The 26,384-nt window shown below is 47.3% G+C and overlaps 1 protein-coding gene across 1 annotated transcript in view; it reads right to left on the reverse strand.

The window, feature by feature from the left end:
* MORC3 (MORC family CW-type zinc finger 3) overlaps positions 1-26,052 on the reverse strand; it is a 68,370-nt gene extending 42,318 nt beyond the window's left edge. The window contains exons 1-4 of the mRNA XM_077293892.1: positions 25,926-26,052; positions 9,886-9,958; positions 6,828-6,960; positions 6,510-6,725 (exon numbers count right to left, since the gene is read on the reverse strand). Coding sequence (XP_077150007.1) covers positions 6,510-6,725; positions 6,828-6,960; positions 9,886-9,958; positions 25,926-25,964 — 461 coding nt within the window. The 5' untranslated portion in view covers positions 25,965-26,052. The remainder of the gene's footprint in view (positions 1-6,509; positions 6,726-6,827; positions 6,961-9,885; positions 9,959-25,925) is intronic.
* Between the last annotated feature and the right edge of the window lie 332 nt (positions 26,053-26,384).

Raw genomic sequence — 26,384 nt, forward strand, 5'->3', positions numbered from 1 at the left:
AACTGACAAAATGTGTGTGTCATTTTCTTAAGGCTTCCATAAATTTTTAAACTGTGGGAAACAAGAACTAGAAAGTTGCTTTATTTTGCAGCTTTTCCATTTTAAAAAAGGACTTTCAGAGAAGCCCCAGTTACAGGGGGAAAAATAAATAAATAATAATTTGTGGCATTAGTCACTGAAAGAACTAATCCGAGTCTGAGCAAAGAGTTTGCATGTTCTCTCCGTGTTTGCGTGGGTTTCCTCCGGGTTCTCCTGTTTCCTCCCACATTCCAAAGACATACTGATAGGGAATTTAGATTGTGAGCCCCAACGGGGACAGTGATGACAATGTGTGTAAAGCGCAGCGGAATATGTTAGCGCTATATAAAAATAAATATTATTATTATTATTATTATTATAACACCCAGCAGATGACTAGCGGGTGATCACTTTATCAGAGTACAATAACAGCAGCAATATCGCCACACTACGCTCAGTTAGCACTATGTATATAGTGCTTCACAAAACGCTTTTTTTTTTTTATATATCCAATCTGATCAACTAGATTGCGTATAACAGAACCAGAACACATATTTGAAAACGAGGGGCTGTCAACACTAAATAGTGAGGAGAGACCCAAAGCCTGGAACAAAGGCAACCCACTCCATGTTTAAGAGTAATACAAAGAGAAAAAGGAGTAAATTGGGTTAAAAGGATAATATTTTATTTAAGTCCACAAAGCATTAATACATGATATAAATAAATACAAAAGTTCAAGAAATGAAAAGTGCATAAGGATGATTAAAAAAGACAGGTATCCCCAGGTGTGCAAAAAGCCCTATCTATAAGCAAATCAGAAAACGTAAAGCTGCTAATGCAAAGTAGTTCATAGTGGCAGCTGCTGCACGCAGTCAACGGTCCTAAATAGGGTGTTAAAAAACATTGAGCAGTGCTTACCACTTGAAAGACGGGCGGAAACACACACTGGGCTGGAACCGTGGCAAAAGAAAACCCCCGACGCGCGTTTTGCTTCTGGTGTATGTGCTTTCTCAAGGGGAAGTGCAATTGAGTGCCGAAAAGGACCTTCAAGTACGATTGGTGGAGGTACATGTGACCGGTTACATGGTGTATGCAAGCCAATGGAAACCCGGTAAAAAGCGGCGCATGCGCCGGTCGATCCGCAGGTCCTGCATCAGAGACTGGCGTCAAGCATCCATACACGCAAGCGGGGAGGGAAAACCCCCGGTCACGTGAGGGAGGCAGTGGAGACGCCGCACCGATACAGGAAAACACGGACCGAACAGGCGCATGCGCACAGCCGTGGGTAAGATGTAAGTCTGGATGTGACACCCACCAAACTGCAACATGATGTAAAGTGACCAGATAAAGGGACAAGAGGGGAGAAGTGGTGGATTAATTCAAAGATCATACTATATCGGAAAATACAAACGACCATAGGAGAAGACACACATCAATCAAAATGACCCATTATACCCAAAGCAAACCCACCCCAGATGGAACCATGCAGAGATTCATAATGGAGCCTCATAACGAAGCTCTCGTAATCAATACTGTATAAATATATCGTTCCGGGTGGTCGTGAGGCTTCAATCGTCTGGGTTTTTAATCATCCTTATGCACTTTACATTTCTTGAACTTTTGTATTAATTTATATTATGTATTAATGCTTTGTGTACTTAAATAAAATATTATCCTTTTAACCCAATTTACTCCTTTTTCTCTTTGTATTACTCTTAAACATGGAGTGGGTTGCCTTTGTGTCTCTCCTATTTAGTGTTGACAGCCCCTCGTTTTCAAATATGTGTTCTGGTTCTGTTATATTAATTATTTCTGTGTTCATCACAGTTTTCCCCAGATCTACAATGGATTTCAGGGCCCGCAATTCCGCGTGGCAGGCTCAGATCGATGATGCATTTAAGGATGGTTTGGATGGGGGATTGGATGGGTCAGGAGGTGATCTGCAAGAGTCGATAACCCGGTTTAAAGATCTCCTCCGAAAGAGGACGAGGGTTTGGTGGAACCATGCCTATTTCGAAAAATATCTGGAAGGGGGGTTGATCCCCCCCGTGGTTTGAGGATACAAGTTTTTCCATCCTTCCCTATCCCTGATGGTGACTTCAAAAATAAGTGGGAGGAACTATCTAACACCTGTTCCCTGGGTTATATGACACTTTTAAGAGATATGGACTCACATACTCTTAAAGAAATTGAAACAGAAATGGAGTCCATCCAAGTGATCCTAAAGAGGGAGATGTCGATTGATGCACTTAAAAAACTTAATGATAATGTAGATATTGAGCTCCAAAAATGGGCTACTGAGATACAGAATAATAAAGTGAGGAAGTTCAAACGTGATGTGCGTGACAAACAAATGTGTACAGATGGCGGGGTCCGGGTGAGAGCTCCCGCCCTCGATATAGAAATGTCTCCAGTTCTAGATGTAGGTCTCGATCCATGATATCAAATGTCTCTCGGGACGAAAGTAACATACAACATGCGCAGGCTTTGGAGGATCCTTCGGGTCCTACCACGTCCCAGAACAGGATTACTACCAGACAAACGTCCAAGAACAAAGGCATGGCGTGCAGACGGCAGGGGACGGGCACCCAGGGTGGGCTGCAGGTACTTAATCTGTCTACGAGAAAGTTTACTGATATACAGATTGAAGTGCTGAGTAGGGGCCTGACTTTTTCAACAACTAACCCCTTTAATTTCACAGCTCTGAAGGATCTTCATTTATTTTCCCAAAAGTTAATTTTGAGGAAGCTACACCATAAAGGCCACGAATCATCAGAATTTCTAACTGAGACAGAAAGAGAAACATTACATATCCTGGAGGATTTGTTAGAGGAACAATCTCCGACAACTCAAGGTAGGTTTCCACCTGCCATCGTGCCCAGATCCACGAGCTTTCCCCCCTTGTCACTGTGCCCTGCGGTGAAGATTTTCACGAAACTAGTATCTGAAGATCTCAAAAAACTTTCATCTAAACGACATTATGATAATCTTACACATAGCCAACGGTTAGCTATAAAGGAATTACAATCCTACAAAGATGTGGTGTATAAGCCAGCTGACAAGGGGGGAAATATCGTGATCTGGCCATGTAATAAATACGAAAAAGAGGCGTTTCGCCAACATATACTAAATTAACGTATAACCCATTGTCTTCTTTCTCGTCTCAGTTACAAGCTATACTTATCAGAGCTGTGGTGAACAATGTAATCAATAAGAAGGTTATTGAGGGATTGACAGTCAGGTACCCTAGAGTGCCTACGTTTTATCTCCTACCCAAGGTCCACAAGGACGCCGGCAATCCTCCAGGACATCCGTTCGTGTCAGGCATCGATGGTCTTTGTGACCCTGTATGTAAATTTATAGATTTTTACCTTAAACCATTGGTCGAAGTTTTGCCTTTGTATGTCAGGGACACGACGGACGTCCTTACACAGATGGACGGCGTCCTTGTGGACCCTGGTGTCCTCCTGGTCACTGCAGATATCCAGACTCTGTACACCTATATAGATCACGAGCACGGATTAGAGGCGGTCTGCCTCTTCCTCGGCACCTCCGACTTGGGCGGCCCTCTCTGTGATTTTATTCTCGAGCTGCTGCGCTTTGCCCTCACCCATAACTTTTTAGTTTTCAAAAGATATCTACTACCTGCAGAGGCGCGGCACAGCCATGGGTGCGGCCTGTGCGCCCTCATATGCTAATCTCTTCCTAGGTTACTGGGAGAGATTCCTTTTTGGCGACGAGGGGGCGCAGGCCGTCGACCATGTGCTGTGCTGGCTCAGGTATATAGATGATATTCTATTTTTGTGGGGGGGACGGCACAGCAGCTCGAGACATTTATGAGTCAGCTGAACGATAACCCATTCAAGATTTGTTTGACGTATAAATATGACATTGGTCATATTGATTTCCTGGACATCACTCTGGAGATTGATGGCACACGCCGCATACAGACTGATGTCTTCAGGAAACCAACCGCGGTGAATGCATTGCTTCATGCTGACTCTGCGCACAATCCAGAAACCGTGAGGGCCGTCCCGGTCGGACAATTTCTGAGGGTGAGGCAGATCTGCCCTACTAAGGATAAATTTAAAGCGCAATCCGTGGCTCTTAAAGCACATTTTCAAGGACGTGGTTATAGTCGGAGGAGTGTCAGGTATGGCTATGACAGGGCCAGGAGGACACAACGTAGGGATCTCCTGTATCCTACAGTGGATAAAACCAGGAGTGGGCTGAGGGATGAGAAAATTAGATTTATAACAACATACAGTCACGAATGGGCTAAAATAAGAGAAATTCTTACCAAACATTGGTCGGTCCTTTCTACAGAGCCATCTTTTGGTCCTGCCCTGGGTGACTTCCCCTCCATGACGGCCAGAAGGTCTCCAAACTTGAATAATATACTCGTTCGGAGTCATTACAACCCCCCTGCGAGTAATCCCTTTGGTACTAGGGGTCCCCCCTTGGGATGTTTCCAATGTGGCCACTGCGTGGCCTGCGCTAACATTCTACGGACCTCGCCCTTTTCATCATCTGATGGGTCCAGGACATCAGATACCATATTTCGTGCGCCACGAAAAACGTCATCTATTACGCCACGTGTGGGTGCTCGTTAATCTATATCAGTTTAACATCTAGGGAGCTCCGAATCCGCACTAGAGAGCATGTGCGTGATATCCAGGCAGCAAAGACCGCCGTCGATGCCTCTGGCCTGAAGACGATCCCCGTCACTTTAAACTATTTCACAACTGTGACGCGGGTTCGCTTCGGGTCAGGGGCATCGATTGTGTGCATCTAGACGCACGAGGGGGTAACTATATAAAAAAAAAAATACTGGCACAACGTGAGGCCACCTGGATTGTACGGCTTAACACTGTTGTGCCTAAAGGTTTGAACGAAGCTCTTAGTTTCTTCTCATTTCTGTAATTATCTGAGTCATTCATTGATTTATTTATTCATGCTTATATACGTATATTTGCCAAACTACATTTCTGCGAGTTTATTTTGTTGACTTTTTTTACTCCCTTGTCACCTCATCCAGTTCCCCTCTATGAAAGCATCCTGGTTTCCGTTTTTATGTTTATGTTCTGTTATGTTTTTTTCACTTAAACCCTTTTTCTTTTATATTTTTTTTAGTTTATTTAACCTTGAAATGCCGTTTTGGACGTACTTCATTTTTTCATCTATGGACAATTGGGTTTATGTACCGCCATACTGGACTTGACATGATTATCGATCATGGACCCAGACGATTGAAGCCTCACGACCACCCGGAACGATATATTTATACAGTTTTGATTACGAGAGCTTCGTTATGAGGCTCCATTATGAATCTCTGCATGGTTCAATCTGGGGTGGGTTTGCTTCGGGTATAATGGGTCATTTTGATTGATGTGTGTCTTCTCCTATGGTCGTTTGTATTTTCGGATATAGTATGGTCTTTGAATTAATCCACCACTTCTCCCCTCTTGTCCCTTTATCTGGTCACTTTACATCATGTTGCAGTTTGGTGGGTGTCACATCCAGACTTACATCTTACCCACGGCTGTGCGCATGCGCCTGTTCGGTCCGTCTTTTCCTGTATCGGTGCGGCGTCTCCACTGCCTCCCTCACGTGACCGGGGGCTTTCCCTTCCCGCTTGCGTGTATGGATGCTTGACGCCGGTCTCTGATGCAGGACCTGCGGCTCGACCGGCGCATGCGCCGCTTTTTGCCATGTTTCCATTGGCTTGCATACACAATGTGACCGGTCACATGTACCTCCACCAATCGTATTTGAAGGTCCTTTTCGCCACTCTATTGCACTTCCCCTTGAGAAAGCACATACACCAGAAGCGAAACGCGCGTCAGGGGTTTTCTTTTGCCACGGTTCCAGCCCAGCGTGTGTTTCTGCCCGTCTTTCAAGTGGTAAGCACTGCTCAATGTTTTTTAACACCCTATTTAGGACCGTTGACTGCGTGCAGCAGCTGCCACTATGAACTACTTTGCATTAGCAGCTTTACGTTTTCTGATTTGCTTATAGATAGGGCTTTTTGCACACCTGGGGATACCTGTCTTTTTTAATCATCCTTATGCACTTTACATTTCTTGAACTTTTGTATTTATTTATATTATGTATTAATGCTTTGTGTACTTAAATAAAATATTATCCTTTTAAGCCAATTTACTCCTTTTTCTCTTGGTATTACTCAACTAGATTGTGGTAGCTTTAATCCCCCGCGCCATAAATTCACAATGGTAAGGGTTTAAATACGCACGCTAGGATCCCTGTCATGTGCCCCGATAAGCGGAAGATGGAAAGCAGCCATGTTAAGAAAATCTCCCGTTCTTGTAGGAATTGTGACATAATACTGTTTTTTTTCCCCCTTATAACAACCTGTCGTCCTGATCATGAATATGAAAATCTTTCTGCAATTTATTTCTGCATAAAAACATTTACTACCTGCGCAAAAAAAAAAAAAAAAAAAAAGACAGAAAGAAAAACAAAAAAGGATATTTTGTTTGTCGAAGGAGACGATCGGTACGATGACGTTTTCTGCCTTCACAGCCTCCAGGTAGGACTGGGACAACATTCCTACGTGCATCCCGGAGTCGTTTTTGGTCAGTACAATGGCGTCCTTGCCCAGGCGCATGGATCCGGATTTGAATCCATTTCCGTAAAGGCCGACGGGAACATGACCTTGTACTGCGACCTTGTCGCTGAATCCAAAACTGAAATGAGACAGAAGAAGAAATCGATATCACTTATAAACCTTTATAGTGAAAAATGTAAGACTGCGGAGACTAACAAGTGCCGACTGACACCGCACGCACCTCAGCATCTTGTGCAGCTTATCCAAAGTCATCCCATTCCCGTTGTCTGTAAAGATTAAGCTCAGGTAACCATTCAGAAAAGTCTGATCAATCCATATTTGCTTAGCGTTGACATCCGGGTCATAGGCGTTATCTGAAATACATAGAAAACAGAGTTATTGTAGTTCTACAACAATGGCCTCCAAAGCTTTCTGTCAGGGGAACAGCCAAGAGAATCACGCAGATCCCACCAGTTTGTCAGAGAACACACTCCGCCACCTCCGATCATCAGGACAAAAATGCAGTTGAGTGATGGACCAGGCTGCGGCTGTTCTCACTACTAGGCCGGTTATTAGGGAGCTCACAGTGGGCGCATGGTATATACACCTCCGATTCCAATATATGGAATGTGTTTATATACCCTGGTACGGTCACTGACAACTTCACAATAACTAGCTGCCACCAATCGTTTATGCAGGCCGATTGGACACCCATTATAGGTAGCATATGGCTTCAGGGGTGCGGTTTACAGAGCAAGAGGAATGGTGCTACTATATTTATATATATTTAATCTGGAAAGGTAGGCAGGGTTTCTAAACAATACATAAAGATGATACAAAATGACAACAAAACAATATGGTATATATATTTACATGAAAAAAGAAAAGTGATAAACAGAAAAAATGTACTAAACCGGATGTCGCAGGATTGGCTCAGTCTCTTATGAAAGGGAGTTCTTCGTTTTTGGGGAGTAACGGTACAAAAATCACAGTGGACTGTCACCGATTGTAGCTCAGTATTTGCTTTCATTAACACAAGTCACACCCACATAACTCCCCGCTGGTCATGAGAGATGGCTAGGTCTTTAGAAAAGTATGGGTTCCCCAACTTTCACGATATCGTCACCTCTGGAGGTCTCAGACGGGAGATATTAATGCCATAATTACGATCACGATTCTATCTCTCCATAGATAGAAAACATGGCATGAATATTGTCATCCATCTGATCAATATTAATTTGGAGGCGTTTCCGCATCCGCCCAGTGGTGCAAGACCATGTGTAACGATCACCATTTCCATTAGTTAGCTGATACACTTTAATTACCTGTTCACAGCAGGGGAGTCCTGCTGCACCTGGGTCATATGGAGTGTCTTAGTTAATTTTTGGTCCCTAAAAGTCATGTTGTTAATCTTAACTATGAGAAGGCTTATAGATTTTAGTTCATTGTCACGTGGGATCATGAGGCCACATTCATTACTTACTGGATTGTAAGGTGCCATCCTATAAATACTAAGTACAGGGGCTCAGGGGAGCTCTATGGGTGAAGCTTTCTTTTCTAAGGGTATCTATTAAGCAAGCCAGGTGCAAAAGATAGCTGTGAGCTGAATGTACCTTCGGCTCACAGCCATTGCAATTTTTTTTTTTCCAAAATTATTTTTAAATGGGGAAAGTGGGGCGATTCCATTTATGTTTTTTTACATATATTTTAAAAACTTGTTTTTCCAATTTTACACAATTTTTTTTTAGTCCTCACGGGAGGACTTTAACCTGTGATTGGCAATATAAAGTGAAAATTGGTCTTCTATGAAACTCAAACTTCATGGGGAAGGGTGGGTACTTTGATGGCAATGATTGGGGTAAACCACCCATTGGCATCCCGTGGGTGCGGGCAAAACGGGCGTCTGAACAGATGTGCCACCGGGATCACACTTCATAAATGCCACTGTCAGATTGATGGAGGCATCTAAGTGGTTATGTAGTTAGCACTGACAGAGGGAAGAGATGGTTCTTTTGCAGATCTAGAAAACTGCATATTTCAAGATCATGTTACTTCGTGTCAGATTTTGTGACAAAATCTGAAGCAGCAAATCCACACGATTTGGTGTGGGTTTGTCCTGTGGATTTCCCTGCGACTTGGTTGCATAATGAATAGGTGCATAGCCAAAAAAAGTCATATAACAAATAGATCAATGGCTGCACTCAATTTACTGTGCTAAGACAAAGAAAATGTGCAATACATGAAAATGTGAATAGCATAATGGCTAGGGAAATTTATGAAAAAACACATGAGATTCTTAGCACAATATTTGGCCAAACGTTGTGAGCCCATCCACCAAAACGTCAAGGTGATCTCAGATCGGATGGGTAACTGAGCTGACTGCCTAGTGTGAACACTTACCTATGGCTAATAACATGGTAAAGCCTGTTTATATAGGGAGCTCAGAACCAACTGTGTATGGATGCAATTAAAATCACAGCATGGTGAAGGGCGAGGCGTTCAAGCCAGAAAAATAGTATATACTAAATATAAGAAAACTGACTGAACAACAATATAATATGAACTGGTGCATAGCCAAAAAAAAGTCATATAACAAATAGATCAATGGCTGCACTCAATTGGCTGCCTAGTGTGAACACTTACAGTACCTATGGCTAATAACATGGTAAAGCCTGTTTATATAGGGAATTTCCCTAGCCATTATGCTATTCACATTTTCATGTATTGCACATTTTCTTTGTCTTAGCACAGTAAATTGAGTGCAGCCATTGATCTATTTGTTGTTGGTTGCATAATGAGCAGTAAAATCTGACTTGGGGCACAGTCAGACGGCCGTATAACAAGGACGACGGTCCCATGCTCGGACTGGCTGGTGGCTCTCCTGACCCGAGGGTGACTGCATGTGTTTCTATGTAGCTGTCACACACAGGTCAGGAGAGCCGCCAGCCAGTGTGAGCATTTCGATGAGATTGTCGCCCGTGTTATATAACCGTCTGATTGCGCCCTAAGTGGAGCCTCAGAGTAACCTCCCATCCCATGTATTTACCTTGTCACCTGCCTTTGATCTCCCTCCTGCTCTCCTATCTGTTCTATTATATGGGCCCAAACACTGAACCTCACGTGGTCCGATCCTTCATAGAAATCTGGCTTAGTCCAGACAGCTCAGAGACAAAAAGAAAGTGCGCTGTGTGCGAAGGGGACTGGCTCACTGCTTATGTCAACAGCCAAGCCAGCCCCTTGATGTATTGGTGACAACATTAGTGTGAACGGTTATTTATCAGGATGACGTGCAGACTTACCTATGAGCTCGGCCACTGCGCTGAACGGCCACGTGTGACTTGTGGAATTGGTGTGCAGAAACTTGGGGCACAACTAGAAAATAAAGACAGAAGTAGATCGTCAGAACACAACACGTGGTACTACAGAAAAGGTAATGGCCGCTGCATGGCCTGAATGATCCTGCTGGACAATGAGCAGTCAAGCAGCGGGTTTGGTTTCCATGTGATCGTTATCTCCAGCATCTCAGGGTGGTGAGGGCTATTTCATACGGACACATAGTGACCAGACAGAAGCAAAAAGGAGACACATTTGGTCACCCTGTGACGGTGAAGCCATGGAGGAAACCCACGTAAACACGGAGAGAACATACAAACTCTTTGTAGATATCCTTGGTGGGATTTGAGCCCAGGACTCCAAGCAAAGTTATAGTACTAACCACGGAGCCACCCATTATAGTCTACGGTGCTGTTCGCATGTTTGTGTTTCTTTTGCAGACTGTGTCCACGAAAAAAAGGGCAGGAAACGTGTCCATTTTTATGAGTCAAGAATAGTGATGAGCTAGTATACTCGTTGCTCGAGTTTTCCAGAGAATGCTCGGGTGGTCTCCGAGTATTTATGACTGCACGGAAATTTAGTTTTCCTTGCCGCAGCTGAATGATTTACAGCTGATAGACAGCTTGATTACATGTGGGGATTCCCTAGCAACCAGGCAACCCCCACATGTACTCAGCCTGGCTAGTAGCCGTAAATCATGCAGCTGCGTCAACAAAAACTAAATCTCTGAGCAGTCACAAATACTCGGAGACCACACGAGCGTGCTCTGGAAAACCCGAGCAACGAGTATACTCGCTCATCACTAGTCGTGAATCAAACCCACCTGTTGAAATCAATGGTTCTGAGAATAAATACATAGGACACAGAGGCCATCCGTGGATGATCAGTGCGCTCTCCGTTTTTAACGGTGAAAAGCTCAGACATTATTATTTAAAATTAAAAAAAAAATAAAATTGATGTCACAGTGATGGTAAGAAGTGGAAACATGGAGCCTCTGTCACTCCAGCTCTATTCCCAGTCGAACACCACCTCCTTCTGCTTGACTGACGGCTCCTTTGCCTGATAAACTGCACAGAGGCTCTGTCTCTCTCCATCGACAGCCTCTATTATGTGTGATTTCAGGCAAAGGAGCCATCAAGAAGGAGAAGGTGGCGTCCGACTGGGAATAGATCTGGAGTGACAGAGGATAAACAGGACAGCTTTTCTTAGAGCTAGCTATAATCTCATCCCCGGATGACGCCGCATCTGTGATGAAACATGTTTGGGGGGACATGCTCTAAGAAACACGGTCCCATTTGTCCTATAATATTGACACCCCAAGGTGTCACAAAGTGATAGTTTGGCAATCGCCTCTACTTTATATTAGAATTTTTTAGGCAATATAGGGACAGCATATTTCAGGTTTGTTATTACCCCACTATTTTAATCCATAATAAAAGTTAAGTTTTAGGACTTGTTAGTGAGGGTACCTGTTGGGTTTTCCCAAATTGTAAAAGATAATAAATCCCTTCCAAGCCCTCCACAATTTACACATTAATATTGGAGTGATAGTGGCTTCAGATCTACCATAGCTCTTCAGCCTCATTTGCATATCAAAGCTTACGCTGATTTCTTAGCAATGGCGGAACGGACTAGCCATGTAAAAGGTATTACTAGACTTGTCTGAAACAGCCAGAGACACTGTATAGTGTGAGCGCAAATTCCTGTTGTCAGATTTCATTTTAATTACTGTTGGTGCATATTGTGCATGTTTGTATGACTTTTGGAATTCTTTTTCCTTTTGCAGTATACCATTTTTCTCCATGCATACCAAAGGTGTTAGGTGGTTGGGGAGAGACTTAAACAGCCTTAGAAATAGTCAGCAAAAAAGTCCACTTAGAATCGGAAAAGCGTCAGGAGTGTAGGGTGCCGCACAATAATCCCCTATGGAGCTTCTTTTTTTTTTACATGTAAATAAAGCTTGGAGGTTTTAACCTTTACACTGAACTATCCTTCACTGCTACAGTGTTTTACTACTAGCAACAGTATCTATAATCTAAAATATGAATAAAAATGGCGCTTCTACAACAAAGTTGAACACACAGCAAAAGGCGGAAAACCTGTATACCTTATAAAGTTACTGGGACAATAATATGTAATGTGAGCGCAAAAGGTACCATAAATGCGGCACCTAGTAGTGGGCTGGCACACCATATAGCCACATACACTTTGAATGTTTGCATTTTTGTAGGGGGATAACGAGTTTACAGGCCGGTTGTTGCCAACGATCTCCGACATCTCAGGCGATGACTCTCCAGCTTCATTTAACATCACATCAATGGAGCGGCACTTCCTCTTCTTACTGGGCGTCTCGGCTGATGTCATGCTGATTGACAGCTGGCTCCCTGCAGTGAGGCAGCGGGGAGCCGGATGTCTATCAGTGCGACGTCAGCAGAGCAGAGCGGAAGAGAAGCACCTTCTTTATTGTAGCAATGTCACCGGAAACCGCAGTCCGTGAGAGACTGGTGCCGGCCATAACAGAGGCCAGGATCCCAAAGTTCAGCTTTGCTTCCACCACAGAAGCATGAACACAGGTCACTAATACAAGACATATGTTCATGAAAAAAAATACACATACAAATGTAACAGCTGGGGGAGGTGAACTGGTCAGGAATAATTTACCCAAGACACTGGCAGTCCATTGAGTTTGGAGGACCCTGTTTAACTTTCACACTTTGGTCTGCCATTGAGTTGCTCAGGCATGGTTCAATCTCACACCTTTGTCATCCAATGTTTACTTGTTACACATCACTAATTTAATTAAACTGTACTATTCCAAATTTCCATCTCAGGTGACCAAGACAATATGATAAATCTGGAAAAATCACAAAAATAGATGGGTTTCATAGACTGCTGTACTTGCTTTTTTTTCTATTAAAGGGCCACTGTCACCCCCCTCCAGCCGTTATAAACTAAAAGAGCCACCTTGTACAGCAGTAATGCTGCATTCTAACAAGGTGGCTCTTTTAGTTTTTGGTTCAAGTGTTCCCAAAATAAAACGTTTTGAAACTTATCCAAAATACCTGTCTTTAGCCAGGGAGGCGGGTCCTCACTCCCCAGCTTGAACCGCTACTCTGCCGTCACTCCAATCTTCAGGGGCTTTCGGGGCCGCCCCCTCAGCGCTGTTTACGCTTCAAAACCGGCGCTGTGTACTACTGTGCTGCGCAGGCGCAGTAAGCTCTGGCCGTCTGACGTCCCAGCCAGGCTTGCACACTACGCCTGTGCGGGCAGTGCGGCCACCCACCTTTGGAATCCCAGCCCCGCACTGTGTTATGCATTATGCACAGTGCGGGGCTAGGATTCCTGGGCATGCGCACTGCGTATGTCAGCCTGTCACCCAGGTCCCCCGCCTTACAGCGTCTGTGTACTGTACTGTATACTGTATGAGGAGGCACGATCAGCTGAATACAGTATACAGACGCTGTAAGGCGGGGGACCTGGGTGACAGGCTGACACACGCAGTGCGCATGCCCAGGAATCCTAGCCCCGCACTGTGCATAATGCATAACACAGTGCGGGGCTGGGATTCCAAAGGTGGGTGGCCGCACTGCCCGCACAGGCGTAGTGTGCAAGCCTGGCTGGGACGTCAGACGGCCAGAGCTTACTGCGCCTGCGCAGCACAGTAGTACACAGCGCAGGCGCCGGTTTTGAAGCGTAAACAGCGCTGAGGGGGCGGTGCCGAAAGCCCCTGAAGATTGGAGTGACTGCAGAGTAGTGGTTCAAGCTGGGGAGTGAGGACCTGCCTCCCTGGCTAAGGACAGGTATTTTGGATAAGTTTCAAAACGCTTTATTTTGGGAATACTTGAACCAAAAACTAAAAGAGCCACCTTGTTAGAATGCAGCATTACTGTTGCACAAGGTGGCTTTTTTAGTTTATAACGGCTGGAGGGGGGGGGTGACAGTGGCCCTTTAAGAATGCTGCAAAACCTCATATCTGCATTTTTGCAGCATTTTTTTTTTCGATCCACCATTGCTTTCAATGGGTGAAAAACACTGAAAGAAGCGACATGCTCTATGACCATAAAACCAAGCACAGCACAAAATACTGAAGACAAAAAACAAACAAAAAACATAACGGTGTGCGCGCATGAGATTTCTGAAATCCCATAGGCTTTGCTGTAAAACACAGCTGAAAATTAGCGTAAAACATGCATTAAAAAACGTCCGGTGTGAACTTAGCCTTAAATGGAGTTCATAACACAATAAGGTTGTATCTATCTATCTATATATATATATATATATATATATATATATATATATATATATATATCTCTCTCTATCTATTTGTCTAAGGGTCTGTTTGTCTGTAACCGAAATCCCACGTCGCTGATTGGATGAGGCTGGCCGGCCTCAACCAATCAGCGTTCATAAATAAACTACCGTATATACTTGAGTATAAGCCGACCCGAGTATAAGCCGAGACCCCTAATTTTGCCACAAAAAAACTTGGAAAAACTTAATGACTTGAGTATAAGCCTAGGGTGGAATATGCAGCAGCTACCGGTAAATGTCAAAAGTAAAAATAGATACCAATAAAAGTAAAATTAATTGAGACATCAGTAGGTTAAGTGTTTTTGAATATCCATATTGAATCAGGAGCCCCATATAATGCTTCATACAGTTTATGATGGCCCCATAACATGCTCCATATTAAATGATGCCCCATATAATCCTGCATAAAGGTTAATAATGGCCCCATAAGAAGCTCCATAGACACATTTGCCCAATGTAATGCAGCACAAATGTTGATTATGGCCCCATAAGATGCTCCATGAAGATATTTGCCCCATATAGTGCTGCACAAACGTTAATTATGGCCCCATAAGATGCTCCATACAGACACTTGCCCCATATAATGCTCCACAAACATTAATTATGGCCCCATAAGATGCTCCATAAAGATATTTGCCCCATATAGTGCTGCACAAACGTTATGGCCCCATAACATGCTCCATACAGACACTTGCACCATTTGCTGTTGCTGCGATTAAAAAAAAATTAAAAAAAAAATAATCACATACTCACCTCTCAGTCGCTCACGCCCCCGGCAATTTCAATTTTCACCTGACTTTGTTCCGGCGCCGCTCCATCTTCAGCGTCTCCTGCACGGACGTTCAGGCAGAGGGCGCGCACTAACCACGTCACCGTGCCCTCTGACCTGAACGTCACAGCAGAAGATGCTGAAGACGGAGCGGCGACGGAACGGGGAGCAGGTGAATATCGCGCAGCACTCCCCGTTAAACTCACCTGCTCCTGGCGCTGTGTAGTCCCTGCTTCCTGGCGCCCCAGCTTCTTCCTGTACTGAGCGGTCACAGTTACCGCTCATTACAGTAATGAATATGCGGCTCCACCCCTATGGGAGGTGGAGGCGCATATTCATTACTGTAATGAGAAGTACCATGTGACCGCTCAGTGCAGGAAGAAGCTGGGGCGCCGGGAAGCCAGGGACCGCGCCAGGAGAAAGTGAGTATAATTAGACAGCCCCCGCTCCCCCTCCCCTGCCGACCCCTGGGTATGACTCAAGTATAAGCTGAGAGGGGGACTTTCAGCCCCAAAAAATGGGCTGAAAATCTCGGCTTATGCTCGAGTATATACGATACATACATATACTAGAACGTCAATCACAAAGAGAGAACCGGTATAAAGTGCCAGTATATACTGGAAAATATTTTATTAAATAATCCACATAAGAATAAACAGAAAAACGCAAAATAATAGTACATACAAGATTGCTACTATGAAGCAGAGACAGCCACAACTGATTAGAGATGTTAATAGTACCACCACACCTATGCCTGTATATATATATACACATCCCCATGCCCATCAACTCCAAATACTACATATTGTAGGGGTAAACCACCCTGTTAAAGTACATATTGGTGATGTGCTGGGAAAAGATATGAAAGTAAACAGCGGCACTTACATAGATTGGTGTGGATATTAAGTGGCGTCCCTGCCGCCCCAACGCACGTTTCGCTTCTTCGTCAGGAGGCGTGTGTTGGGGGGGGGGTTTAGGCTACTATATAAAGGGCAGATGACCAATCCGCACAGCGGATCGCACAATTATACCAATTACCCGCAGCCGGTATAAGGCTTAAAACAGATAACTTCCGGGACTCGATCGCGCATGCGCACCCGGCAGCGCTCATCACTGAGACGCATAAATTTGCGGCCGTGGAACGCAAGCTAACATGGGCCGTCTTTTCAGACGGCGCATGCGCAAGTTTCCAAATGGCCACTCATGAAGGCGTCAGAGAGCACACCAGCCGCGCATGCGCCGAGTCCGGGAAGGCAATACAGAAGGGAACATCAAGAAAGGTAAACGCATTGTGCCTAAACAGGAAACTATATTGATATAAATGCCTGGATATTAGAAGAATACAAATTAGATATCGGAAAGCATGTACCCATATTTTTACCAGTGTAAATACTATTAAAGTGTACGAGTGCATAGCAGCTATTCATCTGACCTAAGTTGCAGATAACATTAGAAAGTGCACTGTGCAGTACTATAATGTGTAACAAAAACCTAAACTAACAGTACTAAACGAATAACAGTTACTAAGTACTGGGTGTACATATTACTATAAAAAGAAAAAGAAAACACATACACATATGATTACCAATATGTGTAATATAAAGTGTATGAGTGTATAGCAGCTATACTTATCCCAGTAATATGTGTAATATAAAGTGTATGAGTGTATAGCAGCTATACTTATCCCAGTATGTGTAATATAAAGTGTATGAGTGTATAGCAGCTATACTTATCCCAGTATATATATATACTAGAACGTGAATAACATGGAGGACAGTGTGTGAGGGAGAGAACAACAACAACATGGAGGACAGTGTGTGAGGGAGAGAACAACAACAACATGGAGGACAGTGTGTGAGGGAGAGAACAACAACAACATGGAGGACAGTGTGTGAGGGAGAGAACAACAACAACATGGAGGACAGTGTGTGAGGGAGAGAACAACAACAACATGGAGGACAGTGTGTGAGGGAGAGAACAACAACAACATGGAGGACAGTGTGTGAGGGAGAGAACAACAACAACATGGAGGACAGTGTGTGAGGGAGAGAACAACAACAACATGGAGGACAGTGTGTGAGGGAGAGAACAACAACAACATGGAGGACAGTGTGTGAGGGAGAGAACAACAACAACATGGAGGACAGTGTGTGAGGGAGAGAACAACAACAACAACATGGAGGACAGTGTGTGAGGGAGAGAACAACAACAACAACATGGAGGACAGTGTGTGAGGGAGAGAACAACAACAACATGGAGGACAGTGTGTGAGGGAGAGAACAACAACAACATGGAGGACAGTGTGTGAGGGAGAGAACAACAACATGGAGGACAGTGTGTGAGGGAGAGAACAACAACATGGAGGACAGTGTGTGAGGGAGAGAACAACAACATGGAGGACAGTGTGAGGGAGAGAACAACAACAACATGGAGGACAGTGTGTGAGGGAGAGAACAACAACAACATGGAGGACAGTGTGTGAGGGAGAGAACAACAACAACATGGAGGACAGTGTGTGAGGGAGAGAACAACAACAACATGGAGGACAGTGTGTGAGGGAGAGAACAACAACAACATGGAGGACAGTGTGTGAGGGAGAGAACAACAACAACATGGAGGACAGTGTGTGAGGGAGAGAACAACAACAACATGGAGGACAGTGTGTGAGGGAGAGAACAACAACAACAACATGGAGGACAGTGTGTGAGGGAGAGAACAACAACAACAACATGGAGGACAGTGTGTGAGGGAGAGAACAACAACAACATGGAGGACAGTGTGTGAGGGAGAGAACAACAACAACAACATGGAGGACAGTGTGTGAGGGAGAGAACAACAACAACAACATGGAGGACAGTGTGTGAGGGAGAGAACAACAACAACATGGAGGACAGTGTGTGAGGGAGAGAACAACAACAACATGGAGGACAGTGTGTGAGGGAGAGAACAACAACAACATGGAGGACAGTGTGTGAGGGAGAGAACAACAACATGGAGGACAGTGTGTGAGGGAGAGAACAACAACATGGAGGACAGTGTGTGAGGGAGAGAACAACAACATGGAGGACAGTGTGTGAGGGAGAGAACAACAACATGGAGGACAGTGTGTGAGGGAGAGAACAACAACATGGAGGACAGTGTGTGAGGGAGAGAACAACAACATGGAGGACAGTGTGAGGGAGAGAACAACAACATGGAGGACAGTGTGTGAGGGAGAGAACAACAACATGGAGGACAGTGTGTGAGGGAGAGAACAACAACAACATGGAGGACAGTGTGTGAGGGAGAGAACAACAACATGGAGGACAGTGTGTGAGGGAGAGAACAACAACATGGAGGACAGTGTGTGAGGGAGAGAACAACAACAACATGGAGGACAGTGTGTGAGGGAGAGAACAACATGGAGGACAGTGTGTGAGGGAGAGAACAACAACATGGAGGACAGTGTGTGAGGGAGAGAACAACAACATGGAGGACAGTGTGTGAGGGAGAGAACAACAACATGGAGGACAGTGTGTGAGGGAGAGAACAACAACATGGAGGACAGTGTGTGAGGGAGAGAACAACAACATGGAGGACAGTGTGTGAGGGAGAGAACAACAACATGGAGGACAGTGTGGGAGGGAGAGAACAACAACATGGAGGACAGTGTGTGAGGGAGAGAATAAACATTTTCCCCATTTTTAAGTTTATCATATGGTAAAATAAATGGTGTCTTTGAAAACTATAAGTCATCCTGTAGAAAACAAGCTGTCATACAGCGATAGATGACTAATAAACTATTAACTCTTAAAATAAAGACAGGAGAAAAACAATGGCAGTGGTCTAATGGGTTAAAACAAATGTAAGCACCAATGTTTATATGAATACTAGATGGTGGCCCGATTCTAACACATCGGGTATCTACTATATAATTGTCTAATTCTGTCTGCCTGTAACGTAAATCCCGCGTCGCTGATTGGTCGCGGGCAGCAGCCCACGATCAATCAGCGACAGGCGCTGTCCGGCCGCGAATTGGCCCGGGATTTGAACCACGCTTCACTGATCGGCCGGCCGCGACCAATCAGCGATATTGGCTGGAGATTTAAACCAAGCTAGGCTGATTGGTCGCGGCCGGCTGAGCGCGACCAATCAGTGATATCGGCGCGGGATTTAAACATCGCTTCACTGATAATGTATATAGTTTACCCGGAAAATCCTGTGTATAAATTGCATTATTCTTAAATCTTCATATATAAACTACATACATATTCTAGAATACCCGATGCGTTAGAATCGGGCCACCATCTAGTTATATTATTATTAGCAGTAATATACAGACAGTCTGACTGACCAGCAGGTGGTCCTGTTCCTGACCATAAACCTGCCCAAGTTGCAAAGAGTTGTACAGACGACAGTTATGTGGGCAAGACTGCAGATTCCTGTTTGAGAGCACAAAATGCCCCCCAAAAATCATCTTTGTATGAGAAGACAGCCAGACGGTAGGAAGAATGAGAGACATGTGATGTCACAGCCTGCTGGTGGCCGAGCTCCAGAACTGAGCCAACGCACTTCGGACATGCTGATCAGGGAGTATGACGGCTCGGGTAGATTCCCTCTCTAGAGCGATCTTTGCCCCTGCGTATGTAGATGTGATAACGAGGTCCCTACTGAGTTCTGCCCATTCAGATCGATAGCCTACTAATGTCACATAATTAAGCCTACATAAAATGTACATTTTCTCTCTTCTTGGTGTCAGACAGTCACGCTGCGGGCTGAGCGTGGCTCTGTCCACATGCAAGGAAACTCTTTCGGCATCTTGTGGTCAAAAAGAGGAATCAAATTCGCGAACTTTCCCACATATTTGGATTTGCTGTTTATACAATGGTTATTTGGAACTCATCGATCTCGGACAGGTTTTATGGTCACGTATGGGACTAACCGCTGGTAAGACGGATTGTCCATATGTTATTACTGCTACTAATAATTTAATATCACCTACACTGCCTCCATATACCGCCTGCACCAGGGGCGACTGCGCCGCCTTCAGGAGTTGTTAGATTAGAAAATGCTACAACTTGTTCAATATACAGGGATTGAGCTTTATATTAAAGGGGATCTCTATTTCCACAAAAGTGGTGTCAAACGATTGCATCATTGTAAAACAACAGCGGTCTCGTATGGAAAGCGCTAGCAAGGAGGTTTTACATTACCGGAGTGCAGAACATTGTTTGACTGGTATAATACACTGTGTGGGTTAGATGCAGAGCTCTGGATTGTAGGGAGCAGTAATAGGGATATGAGGCGCATTATATAATGACAGGAACAGATCCTGAGGAGCCAAATCTAAAAATACATGAAAAACAAATGTATTCAATACCAAGAAAAGTGCCAGAAGCAAAACAACACACCTCCGGGAGTCACAGTGATACCGGCACGTCACAGGAACGAAACCGAAACCAAGAACAAACTCTCGATTTAACCAATTCAGCGAGCTCCGTCATTATCAGGACAATATCTAGGACCAGAACGACTCAGATAACACTAGTAAAACCAAAACTGGGGAGGCTCAGCCTGCGCCAACAGACCCGGGGAGGCTCAGCCTGCGCCAACAGACCCGGGGAGGCTCAGCCTGCGCCAACAGACCCGGGGAGGCTCAGCCTGCGCCAACAGACCCGGGGAGGCTCAGCCTGCGCCAACAGACCCGGGGAGGCTCAGCCTGCGCCAACAGACCCGGGGAGGCTCAGCCTGCGCCAACAGACCCGGGGAGGCTCAGCCTGCGCCAACAGACCCGGGGAGGCTCAGCCTGCGCCAACAGACCCGGGGAGGCTCAGCCTGCGCCAACAGACCCGGGGAGGCTCAGCCTGCGCCAACAGACCCGGGGAGGCTCAGCCTGCGCCAACAGACCCGGGGAGGCTCAGCCTGCGCCAACAGACCCGGGGAGGCTCAGCCTGCGCCAACAGACCCGGGGAGGCTCAGCCTGCGCCAACAGACCCGGGGAGGCTCAGCCTGCGCCAACAGACCCGGGGAGGCTCAGCCTGCGCCAACAGACCCGGGGAGGCTCAGCCTGCGCCAACAGACCCGGGGAGGCTCAGCCTGCGCCAACAGACCCGGGGAGGCTCAGCCTGCGCCAACAGACCCGGGGAGGCTCAGCCTGCGCCAACAGACCCGGGGAGGCTCAGCCTGCGCCAACAGACCCGGGGAGGCTCAGCCTGCGCCAACAGACCCGGGGAGGCTCAGCCTGCGCCAACAGACCCGGGGAGGCTCAGCCTGCGCCAACAGACCCGGGGAGGCTCAGCCTGCGCCAACAGACCCGGGGAGGCTCAGCCTGCGCCAACAGACCCGGGGAGGCTCAGCCTGCGCCAACAGACCCGGGGAGGCTCAGCCTGCGCCAACAGACCCGGGGAGGCTCAGCCTGCGCCAACAGACCCGGGGAGGCTCAGCCTGCGCCAACAGACCCGGGGAGGCTCAGCCTGCGCCAACAGACCCGGGGAGGCTCAGCCTGCGCCAACAGACCCGGGGAGGCTCAGCCTGCGCCAACAGACCCGGGGAGGCTCAGCCTGCGCCAACAGACCCGGGGAGGCTCAGCCTGCGCCAACAGACCCGGGGAGGCTCAGCCTGCGCCAACAGACCCGGGGAGGCTCAGCCTGCGCCAACAGACCCGGGGAGGCTCAGCCTGCGCCAACAGACCCGGGGAGGCTCAGCCTGCGCCAACAGACCCGGGGAGGCTCAGCCTGCGCCAACAGACCCGGGGAGGCTCAGCCTGCGCCAACAGACCCGGGGAGGCTCAGCCTGCGCCAACAGACCCGGGGAGGCTCAGCCTGCGCCAACAGACCCGGGGAGGCTCAGCCTGCGCCAACAGACCCGGGGAGGCTCAGCCTGCGCCAACAGACCCGGGGAGGCTCAGCCTGCGCCAACAGACCCGGGGAGGCTCAGCCTGCGCCAACAGACCCGGGGAGGCTCAGCCTGCGCCAACAGACCCGGGGAGGCTCAGCCTGCGCCAACAGACCCGGGGAGGCTCAGCCTGCGCCAACAGACCCGGGGAGGCTCAGCCTGCGCCAACAGACCCGGGGAGGCTCAGCCTGCGCCAACAGACCCGGGGAGGCTCAGCCTGCGCCAACAGACCCGGGGAGGCTCAGCCTGCGCCAACAGACCCGGGGAGGCTCAGCCTGCGCCAACAGACCCGGGGAGGCTCAGCCTGCGCCAACAGACCCGGGGAGGCTCAGCCTGCGCCAACAGACCCGGGGAGGCTCAGCCTGCGCCAACAGACCCGGGGAGGCTCAGCCTGCGCCAACAGACCCGGGGAGGCTCAGCCTGCGCCAACAGACCCGGGGAGGCTCAGCCTGCGCCAACAGACCCGGGGAGGCTCAGCCTGCGCCAACAGACCCGGGGAGGCTCAGCCTGCGCCAACAGACCCGGGGAGGCTCAGCCTGCGCCAACAGACCCGGGGAGGCTCAGCCTGCGCCAACAGACCCGGGGAGGCTCAGCCTGCGCCAACAGACCCGGGGAGGCTCAGCCTGCGCCAACAGACCCGGGGAGGCTCAGCCTGCGCCAACAGACCCGGGGAGGCTCAGACTGCACTAACAGACCCGGGGAGGCTCAGACTGCACCAACAGACCCGGGGAGGCACAGACTGCACCAACAGACCCAGGGAGGCTCAGACAACATATCGATTAGGTTATATTTCTTCACAATTGGCCAATATGTTTACTGTACTACAGTAGTGCGTTTGTTGGTAATTTTCTATTGTTTTTACCAGGGCCATGGAGTCTCTGTCCACTTTGGTAGAGTCTTGAATTGGTATAAAATGGACCGACTCCTAAAATATATAATAAATTGGGTGCAGTAGTACAACGCAGGATGTGCTGTAAATGTTTTCATAAGAATTTGGGAAAGTTCTGAAATGTCCTATAAATGTCTGTTCTGTTCCTGATCTAAGGATCTCAGCTTTTGGTGGAGATGAATCTGTACTGCACTTTATGGACATGCTTAGTAGTGACCGCTGCTGTGGAGTCAGGGAAATTGTGGAGTCGGAGGTTTGGGCTCTCTGACAACAGCCCTGGTTTTTACACATAGGGGCCTTGAATTAAATTACATTTATATCTTTAACATGTCTAAACTCCCATAACCGTTAATAAATCAAATAAAATCACCAGCGCTTCCTCTACAAAGAATAAAAAAATTATAATGTGTAAAACAAAGCTGCACCGGCTAAACGCACAATCTGCTCCTGTGCCTGTGATACTATTTAGAATGCAAAAACTTGCATAGCCTTACACTATGGTACCGATATGAATCTAGGTATAGGTCAGTATTGTAACATTGATACATACAGTGGTGTTCAAAAGTCCTGCATAGGCATAGGATAAATTGATTTTTCCAGTTTTAAACGTTTTCTGTCGAATATCTGCGATACTAATATGACATATTATATATGGTTTTGTTCAGAATACAATTTTGCATTCTCTCCCTGTAATATTTTTAGCTTTTGAAGCAGTTTTGCCTGAAATTATTGCAACAATATGGGAATTGAAAGCACAACTAAATATTGTACAGCTTCAGATCCAAAATTAGCCAATCACAGATGAGGTTCTTGTGACCAATCATAACCTGGATATGGCAGCCAATCACATTGCATTACATTGCATCACATCTGCTGCTTTGTTTGTTTGTTTGTTTTATCTGTTGGTCTATCTAGTGAATCATACTGTAGAGTTTTATGATGGGAGCCTTCAGATTTTTGTCAGCGGAGGATCGTGTGCGAGTTGTGGTGCTACATGAAGAGGGTTATACTGGCCCCCAGATCGCAAGGAAGGTCGGCTGCAATCAAAGTACAGTCGTAAGAATTTTGCAGAAACATAAGCAGCTTGGAATTACCCAGGACAGGCCCAGATCTGGTCGGCCCAGAAAGTCAACTAAAAGGGAGGATGGGGCTGTATGGCAGCCAATGGTGTTGGAAGGCTTTATATTGTGGAGCGTATGGTTAATGCAAAAAAATACATAGACAGAAAATGAAAATGCTTCCTTCTGCTCAACACCTGTTTTCAGGGGATTATATCTTCCAGGATGATAATGCTCCTTGTCACAGAGCTAAGACAGTAACGGAATGGAAAAAAAAGAACAAGGTGGCTACTATTGACTGGCCAGCTCAGTCCCCGGACCTCAATACAATTGAAAATTTGTGGCACAAGGTATCATTAGAGATATCTAGAAAACAGCCAAGGACCAAGAGTGGGTTGATTGAGGCTCTGACACAGGCCTGGAACCACATCATCACTCGTGAACATCTGCAGAAGCTTGTTCACTCAATGCCACAGAGATGCAAGCTGGTGCTCAAGAGCAAAGGCTGGCCAATAAAGTATTAGAAGCTAAAGATGCACTCTAAAGGCCCTTTTCAGGACTCTGAATTAAATAAAAAAATAATAAATCTTAAAAAGTAAAATTTAAGTCTGTGTGAACTTGCATTGGAAGTTAATGAACTTGGAAACCTGTTCACCATTCTACACACTGTACTGGTGTAGGTATGGTTATGCTGTAAAAACAATCAAAAATGTGCTTACCATAACAATTTATACACTTGGGACATTCAAAAATGAGTATGGCATACAATGAGGGATTACAAAAACATATATGTTCCACCAGTTTCACTGTAGAGATGCAGAAGTATGAAACATATCGTTTTCTTCACGCCTATGCAGGACTTTTGAACACCACTGTAGATCCATATCAGGATCACAGCGCAAGGCTATACAAGTTTGTGAGTTAATAAATCAGATTTTATTTAATTTTTAAACTGGAACTGGTAAATTTCTATAGACAACATAACACGGAACATAAGACCAGACAGGCTCAGGCAGCAATAGTGTAACCACAGACTATAGGCCTCAGGTAGGACAAGAAATAGTTATCTCAGGGGGTTCTACAACTAGAGAGACACAGAGAGCACTGGGAGACCACCACAACTGTGGATCTACAGAAAGCAACAAAACAAGGGGGAGATCAATGAACAGCAGCAGAACCACAACACAAACCAGGAGCCACAGAAATAACGGGACACCGCCAGCAAACACTAGAGATTACCAGAGACTTCATCCAGCACCAGCAGAACCAGGGGCACAGCCGGCAGGAGGGGGGGACCATGGGGGCACAGCCGGCAGGAGGGGGGACCATGGGGGCACAGCCGGCAGGAGGGGGGACCATGGGGGCACAGCCGGCAGGAGGGGGGACCATGGGGGCACAGCCGGCAGGAGGGGGGACCATGGGGGCACAGCCGGCAGGAGGGGGGACCATGGGGGCACAGCCGGCAGGAGGGGGGACCATGGGGGCACAGCCGGCAGGAGGGGGGACCATGGGGGCACAGCCGGCAGGAGGGGGGACCATGGGGGCACAGCCGGCAGGAGGGGGGACCATGGGGGCACAGCCGGCAGGAGGGGGGACCATGGGGGCACAGCCGGCAGGAGGGGGGACCATGGGGGCACAGCCGGCAGGAAGGGAACCAGGGGCACAGCCGGCAGGAGGGGGGAGCCAGGGGCACAGCCGGCAGGAGGGGGGAGCCAGGGGCACAGCCGGCAGGAGGGGGGAGCCAGGGGCACAGCCGGCAGGAGGGGGGAGCCAGGGGCACAGCCGGCAGGAAGGGAACCAGGGGGGCAGAGCCAGAGCCAGCAGGCCTCGGAGCAGCAGCGCACATAGCACCAGAGCCGACCCTGCGGACCTCACCGGGGCCAGCACCAGCCATACCCTCCCTGCGGAACCTCGGCGGCCGAGCCTTGTTTCCCTCCAGCACATCCTGGGGCGCACACATCACAGGGATCTCTCGGCTTTATGACCGCAGTAGCCGGACACCGAGCACGTTCCTGTGTAAAACCAGCCGCAGCCATGCCCGGCCTCACGGAGCCCCTTCCCCACCCCGTATCCGGCTCCCGGCCGCCCCATTCCCCCCTCTCTCACCGCACTCAGACGTATCCCGTCCGTTGTCTGTGCCGCCATCTTTGAAAAATAAAAAAAAAACGAAACACCTCACAGTGCGAACAGCTGAGCACTCCCTAGTTCTGGGCGGAGCTACAGCCGCGCCATCCAATCAGCGCGCAGCACAAGGAATAACATTAACATCACATGACTGTGGCCGCTGTCAGCGTGCAGGTCGGCTACAATACCGGCTCTATACACTAGATGGCGGTGTTCACCACACTGTGGTATTTCCTTATTGACTTTGCCAACCTCATGACCATGTGAGATGATGTCACGGGAAGGGGCGGAGCGTCCTCCAGTGCAGCGCTGAGAGCAGGAGACCAGCAGTGCTGAGGAGAGGGGCTGAGGAGCGGCGCAATGGCGGGGGCTCTGCACACAGGACTCACCGGGGCTGATCTGGGGGTTGTGGGGGCACAGATAAGCGGACGTTCCTACATG

This window comes from Ranitomeya variabilis, chromosome 3, assembly GCF_051348905.1.
Source record: "Ranitomeya variabilis isolate aRanVar5 chromosome 3, aRanVar5.hap1, whole genome shotgun sequence".
In the NCBI taxonomy this organism is placed as follows: domain Eukaryota; kingdom Metazoa; phylum Chordata; class Amphibia; order Anura; family Dendrobatidae; genus Ranitomeya; species Ranitomeya variabilis.